Source organism: Bison bison, unplaced genomic scaffold (assembly GCF_000754665.1).
Source record: "Bison bison bison isolate TAMUID 2011002044 unplaced genomic scaffold, Bison_UMD1.0 scf7180017864291, whole genome shotgun sequence".
Lineage (NCBI taxonomy): Eukaryota > Metazoa > Chordata > Mammalia > Artiodactyla > Bovidae > Bison > Bison bison.
The window spans coordinates 10653656-10661126 of NW_011494863.1; the positions used below are offsets into that span (position 1 = coordinate 10653656).

Sequence of the window (7471 nt, forward strand, 5' to 3'; positions counted from 1 at the left end):
GAACACTCAGGACTGATCTCCTTTAGGATGGACTGGTTGGATCTCCTTGCTGTCCAAGGGACTCTCAAGGGCCTTCTCCAACAACACAGGTCAAAAGCATTAATTCTTCGGCACTCAGCTTTCTTCACAGTCCAACTCTCACATCCATACATGACCACTGGAAAAACCATAGCCTTGACTAGACTGACCTTTGTTGGCAAAGTAATGTCTCTGCTTTTGAATATGCTATCTAGGTTGGTCATAACTTTCCTTCCAAGGAGTAAGCGTCTTTTAATTTCATGGCTGCAATCACCATCTGTAGTGATTTTGGAGCCCCCAAAAATAAAGTCAGCCACTATTTCCACTGTTTCCCCATCTATAGTCGTGTCCAACTTTTCGTGACCCCATGGACTGTAACCTATCAGGCTCCTCCGACCATAGGATTTTCCAGGCAAGAATACTGGAGTAGGGTGCCATTTACTTCTTCAGGGGATCTTCATGACCCAGGGATCAAACCCGGGGGATCCTGCATTGCAGGCAGATGCTTTACCATCTGAGCACCAGGGAAGCTAAAACCTGGCTAAAATGACTTTAAACAATTTTTTGCTTCAAAGAGAGAGCCTTTCCCTTCCAGAACCCTTGCCCAGTGGCACCTCAGAGGGTGCCAGCTCCTTTCACTTGAGCTCTGGAGTGATGCCTGGAGGTGTACCACACAGCAGCTCCAAGAATCATGCAAACCTGGGATCAGCCTGGCTCCTCCTCTTTTGAGCTGTGCTACCATCTCACAGGTCCCCCTCAGCTTGAGAGTCAGGTCCTAGAAAATAGGTATCCTGGAGGACCTACTCACAGGCGTGCTGCAGGGATGAGATAAAACATGGCATGGAAAGCCCCTACTCAGAGCCCAGCGCTAGAGAGAGCCAACGAGGTAGGGGCTGTCAGTAACAGCCTCAAGCTCATTTCCAACAAATTTGGGGTGATTTTGGAATGGCACAGAAAGATTACATCATCATATTTTTCCAATGAGTGCTACTCTCTGTACATAAAATTTCTGTTTTTTAAAAAGTCCTCATGTGGTCATCTCTCCATTCCCTCTCTCATCTAACACATATAGAGCACCCAGTCTGAGCAGGTGAACTAGATGCTAAGGAAGCTAAGACTGACAGTTCACACCTCCCAGAGCCCACAGCCTCCCCTCTTCCTGAGACAGACATGCAGACCTCACAGCACAGATCAGCACGGCAGATACTACAGTGACAGTATTCATAGCTAACTTGGGGTGGGATTTACTATGTACGGGCCAGGCACTTCCCATACATGATACTGTGAGGCAAGTGCTGTTATTTCCCCTTTACAGAGGGGGATATTGAGTCATACAGGTTAAGCAACTTGCCAAAGGTCCCATGGCTGATGAATAACAGAGCCTGAACATGAACCCAGGAAATCTGGCTCCAGGACTGATTCTGTCATGCTCCATGTTACAGCCCCTCTTACACAACCCGACCTGTAGCTGCAAGTCAGTCTCACCTCTTTCTCAGAAGGTCCTAGTGGGGAGAAGCAAGTGGATTTGGGAGTCAAGAGACCAGGGCTTAAATCTTGACTCTTCTACTTGTCCATGTAACTTTAAGCAAGTTACTTACCTTCTCTGAACCTTAGTTTCTTCAACCAAAAAATGGGCTTGACCATCAGACCAATCTCAACTTGGTACTGCCCTATAAAATACTGCAAAGCAATGTAAGTGCTATAGTATAAAGTACAAAGTGAGGAAATTCTGTTGAGGTTCTGCTGGCTGTATGGCCCTGGAGAAGCTGTTTAACCTCTCTGAGCCTTAGCTGCATCCTCCACGTGATGGAGATAATAAAATACATGGCCTGAGATTTAAATAAGACAATATGTATGAAAGGGATTAGCACAGCTGGAAATAATTGTTCAATACACGTGAGCTCATATTATTAGGCACAAGTGATTGGCAAGCTGCAAAGAGGGACAATACTACTTCTATAGAGAAGTCAGTCTTTGGCTCTAAGGCAAACCAAGTCCCCAAGATACTGCTTTGGGACAGAGAGACATTGATGACATCATGGTCTTGGTATGCTTCAGTCTTTTTAAAGGACTCTGTGCTCTAGGCTTTGCAACTCTGTGTGGTATCAGACCAGCAGCGTCAGTTTTAGCTGGAACCTCGTCAGCAATGCAGAATCTCAGGCCCCACACCAGACCTCCCAAGTCAGAATCTGCATTTTGACAAAATCCCCTGGTAATTCCTTGTATACACTCAAGTCTGAGAAACACTAGTGTAGCATAGAGAAAAGAACAGCAACAAGAGTTTTTGGCCAGGGGTGGGAAGGGTTAATGTTTAGTTTGGCTCCTGTCAAGTCACCGGAAACAGAAGGTTCCAGAGATTGAAGTGTATAGACTGATGGGACAGGAAGGCTTCCTTCCTGCCTTGTGTCCTGGACGGCCAGAGCTCCTGCCTGGGACCTGCGCTGACCCTTGAGCTCAGGGAGGAAGGACCCTGGGCCTGCAGAGCAGAGGGCAGGCTGGGACAAACAGAGGGCTCGATGCCTCTGCTCAAACTACCTGGGAGGCTCAGTCCTCAGGCCAAGCCCAGATGAGGTCTGAGGAGGAGAAGCGGGGAGCAGGGAGGCCGGAAAAACGTCACAGTTAACTGAGCAGGGCTCTCCCAAGGGAGGCTGGTGGCCAGCGCTGGGACAGCTGTGTGAGGGCCTCTGAGGTCTCCGTGTTGCCCTGGGCCCTGTCCTCTGGCTCCTGCTTCCCCGGGTCCCGCAGGGTGGGGGTGGGGCCCACACCCTGGACACAGCCGTGACTGTGCTCCACGGGCTTCCTCCTCAGTGCTGGAGCAGCTCCTCCCCGAGCTCACAGGGCTGCTCAGCCTCCTGGACCACGAGTACCTCAGTGACACCACTCTGGAGAAGAAGATGGCCGTGGCCTCCATCCTGCAGAGCCTGCAGCCCCTCCCAGGTAGCCGTCAGCATGCTGCCCAGAGCTTCTCAAGAACCCTCAGTAACTCCCCAGGGCCTGCTGGCAGGAGGAAGGAAACCTCACAGCATGGCCATTCAGCTCTCTTCATGGTCTAAGCAGCGTCCCCATGCACTCCAAGCTTCGTTCACCACAGCCCTGGCTGTGCTCCTGGTCCTCCTCCACCCCTGGCCCTCTACAAACTCACACAACACACATGCCATACACACTCATGTACACACCACTACCACACACTCACACACACAACATGCTCTCACATAGACCTCACACAGTAACAAACACACATCACACATAACATACCCCACATGTTCTATCACGCGCAACACACTCACTTATCACATACACATAGCATATATGCACAACACTCATGCACACTCTGACAGACGTATCACATACACATCACACTGTCCTGCACTCAGATGCACGCTCACACACTCCCTCTTGGCTTTATGGGTAGTATGCCTGCCCCTCCATCTCCACTCGGGCCCTCCCTCTAACTCCCCACAGACTCTCTGCCTCACTGTGTTCTCAGCAGCAAAGCTTTCTCCTCTGCTCCAGCCTTTCCCCAACCTCAAGTGAGCGCACAAGACGGTATGTGTAAATCAAGAGCTCAGTAAACTCTAAAGGGGCTGTGTCCTGTCCCGCGGGGTTGGAGGGGTCTGAGTGACATCGGGGGGGGTCACCATTGGTTGAAACTGAGCCTCACTTCCCACGGACAATGTCCTCAGCCACTCTCACAGGACTGCTGGAGAAAGAAAGGGGCAGCAGTTTGCCGACTGGCCCCCAGCTGTCCCCAGAGCAGCACCTCTACTTTGTCCTTTATATTGGGCTCTGGGCATCCTTTCACTCAGAGAAGGAGATCCTCAATAACAATGGAAAAAAGGAAACAAAGTTTGAAAGCTTTGGAGATGATTTAGGATAAGCACATGCTTTGCTACCTGAGTGCTGTGTCCTGTGCGGGACAGAAGTCTGAGTGGGGGGGGGACTGAGCAGCAGCAGCAGTCCTGGCCCCCATGCCCCTCACTGCTGGCCTGCTCTCCTCCTTCCTCACAGCCAAAGAAGTCTCCTACCTGTATGTGAACACAGCGGACCTCCACTCTGGGCCCAGCTTCGTGGAGTCCCTCTTCGAAGAATTTGGTAAGCTACTCTCTGCTGACCTCAGCTGGAATCTGTCCTTCCAGCTCATGCGCATCATGCATGTCCACCAGCTCAGTCTCTAGAAGGGTCCCCTGCATCTGGGTCTGGCTCTAACATTACAAAATTGAGTCACCTCAGAAAAGTCCCTTTGCCTCTCTGGGCCCTGCCAGGTCTGAAGTCTAGTCAAAATCCATAGTTACAGGAAATCATCCCCTAGATTTGAGGAAGGGTAGGGATGTACACACAGGCCGAAGAATGCTGGCAACAGGGCCTTGTCTCGTCTGCTGCTAACATCCATCTTAGTAGCTGCCTGGTCTCTGAGCTGAGCGGTCTGGCAGCTCAGCAGAAAATGGAGCTGTGAGGGACTAGCAGAGGCACCTAGCATATGGGAGCAGCCAAGCCAGGCCGCGTGCAGGGTGTGTGCAATCCCTGATCTATCCCAAGGGAGAACAGCACTATACAACACAGGGAGAAAGCTGTGGGTCAGATGAGAGGGTTCACGGACTGACAGACTTTGGGAAAACACCGTGCCTTCATTAAATAACCCTTGAAAACTTCCAAAGCACTGTACCAAACTGCATTATCCCATTTGATTCCCTGAAACACTGGGATTATTGTGACCACTTTATGGATAAGAGGGATGAAGTCACTTGCCCCGGATTACTAATGGAGGGGGTGCTTGGGCTTCCTGACCCCAAATCTAGTCCTCTTCTCACCCTGCCGCGCTCATCCTCCACCTACTCTGTCCTAATGGCCCGACTCCCCATAGACTGTGACCTGAGCGGCCTTCAAGACATGCCAGAGGATGAGGCGGAGTCCTGCAAAGCAGCCAGTCCTGAGCCAGCCAAGAGTCCATCTCTGAGACACGTGAGTTCTTACACTCTCTGGCCCTCTTTTCCTCTGGAGGAGGTAGAGAAACTCTAAACTCTAATGCTGGGGATCCTCTTGACCATGAGAGATCTACTCTCTCTTCAGTGTGATGGTTAAGGGCATAAACAGCACTGTGAGAACATTTCAATGATTCATGATGATGAGCTCACTGTGCCAGTGCCGAGCAGGGATAATGTGGTAAACTGACCTGTCCCTTCAGGCCCAAAGGACTTGCCCACCCCAACTTCTGATTTCAGGAGCACAGGAGGAGTGATGCGGAAAGCTCTGGATCACAAGATGGATGGCCTTTGCCTTCCTCCCTTCTGCTGTGTGGCAGATCACTTCCCATCTCTGAGCCTGAGTTTTCACCTACAAAAATGAAGGTCTGGATCACAGACCAAAAATGAAGTTCCCAGCCTTTGGGGCCATGAAATTAGAGCAGGGGGCCCAAATCACATCAAACATTATCTGTTGACTGCATAATTCACTATCATTACCACCATAAATGGCACCAGTTGTTGACCACTCATCATGTCCTTCCAGCACTCCTGCCTGGAAAATCCCATGGACGGAGGAGCCTGGTGGGCTGCAGTCCATGGGGTCGCTAAGAGTCGGACACGACTGAGCGACTTCACTTTCACTTGTCACTTTCATGCATTGGAGAAGGAAATGCCAACCCACTCAAGTGTTCTTGCCTGGAGAATCCCAGGGACGGGGAAGCCTGGTGGGCTGCTGTCTATGGGGTTGCACACAACTGAAGCGACTTAGCAGCCGCAGCAGCATGTCCTTTCATATTCAGAGACTGCATCCTGCCTTCTAGGAGCTCCTGTCCCCCTCACCCCCAGGCCCCTCCCTGTCACCCTGCTCCCCATGCTCTCCTGGTCTTCTGGTTTTCACACACCTCCTCTGTCCTCTTTCAGACAGCTGACCTGCCTCCACCACTCCCCAACAGGCCTCCGCCTGAGGACTACTATGAGGAGGCCCTTCCCCTGGGACCTGGCAAGTCCCCTGAGTACATCAGCTCCCACAGTAAGTTCTGGTCCCTGAGGGTTGGGGGTGAGGGGGAGAAGGCTCCTGTCCTGAAGCTCCTGTGTGTCCTGCTGGGGCTAAAGCGCCAAGCCTGGCACCATTCCGCCATACCCACCTACTGGGGAAGAGCGTGGGAGACCCTGACCTCTCCAGTGACAGCCTGGGTGGGACGGGCCAGTAGGCATGGCCTGGGGCTCAGGGACTGGGGTTCCAGACCCAGTTCTATGTGACCTTGAACAAGCCTCTTCCCCTCTCTGGGCTTCTGTTCCTCTACCCTTGAAATAAGAAAGAGGGGCTAGATGCACACATATCAAGGTATTAGGGTGGAAGGTCACGAGTGCTGCGGCCTGGGTATAGGGACTTAACATCACATACAAGAAACTCTATTACGGTTTTGGGTGATGCACCATGTGTAGTTGAGCCTGCATAAGATATCTATCCTATCATTTGGCAGCACAGAGGAATATTCTTCAACCATCAAAAACTACATGAGACGGGTCTGTCTGTGCTGATCAGAAATGAATCCCAGGATACATACTGGAAAAAAAAAATCAGAATACTGCATATAACATGATCCCATTTGCTTTTAAATAGGGTACTCACACATGCATTTAACAGTTTTTCTAGGATATGCAAGAAACTCTTGACAGTATTTTCCTATAGGAAATGAATGAGCAGAAATCTGGGTGAAAGGGAACATATTTTCCCATTCACACTCTTTTGTAGTGATTGTGCTTTTCATCATGTTGTAGTAAAATACACATGACATAGAACTGACCACTCCAACTGTTTTCAAGTGTCCAATCACTGGCGTTTAGTGCATTCACAGTGTTGTGTAGCCATCACCACTATCAAGTTCCCAAACATCTTCGTCAGTCCAGAAGGAAAGCCCATACCCAGTAAGCAGTCACTTCCTATTCCCCTCTCAACCAATCTGCTTTGTCTCTATAATTTGCCTCATCTGAATATTCCATTTAAACAGAATCATACAATATGTGACCTTTTATGTCTGCGTTATTTCACTCAGCATAGTGCTTTTGAGCTTCATTCATGTCACTGCATGTATCAGTACTTCCTTTTTATCGACAAATAATACTCTATTGTATGAATATACCATATTTCGTTTATCCGTCAGTTGATGGACATTTGGGTTGTTTCCATCTTTGGGCTATTATGATATATTATTCTTATGATTAATAAACTAGTTTAAACAAAACTAGTGAAATGGTGGACTTGGACCAGGTGATCCATGGCCCTCTTCAGACTTGGGACCTATGTCACTGCCAGCAGCTGTTTATGTGAAGCAGCTGACTTTATTTTATCCACTTGAGGACAGAGAAGGAGGGGATGAAGTGCTGCTAGACCCTTAATCCCAGGACAAGCCCTCAGCTGGGTGAGGCTCTTTCCCCTCCCCAGAGAGCTCAGATGGGGCAGAGAAGCTGCCTCCTCGAGCAGTGGGGAT

At 50.0% G+C, this 7471-nt stretch overlaps 1 protein-coding gene and 1 long non-coding RNA gene across 9 annotated transcripts in view; one reads left to right on the plus strand and one right to left on the minus strand.

Moving 5' to 3' along the window:
• The window catches only part of LOC104996294, a 116194-nt gene that overhangs the window by 69306 nt on the left and 39417 nt on the right, over window positions 1-7471 (minus strand). The gene's annotated exons all lie outside the window — the stretch shown is intronic.
• Window positions 1-7471, plus strand: part of AFAP1L1 (actin filament associated protein 1-like 1) — a 77311-nt gene that overhangs the window by 32837 nt on the left and 37003 nt on the right. The window contains exons 2-5 of one of the 2 annotated variants that reach the window (XM_010850511.1): window positions 2827-2955; window positions 4027-4110; window positions 4880-4977; window positions 5901-6009. In XM_010850511.1, coding sequence (XP_010848813.1) covers window positions 2827-2955; window positions 4027-4110; window positions 4880-4977; window positions 5901-6009 — 420 coding nt within the window. The remainder of the gene's footprint in view (window positions 1-2826; window positions 2956-4026; window positions 4111-4879; window positions 4978-5900; window positions 6010-7471) is intronic. The other variant, XM_010850513.1, reaches the window with a different exon arrangement.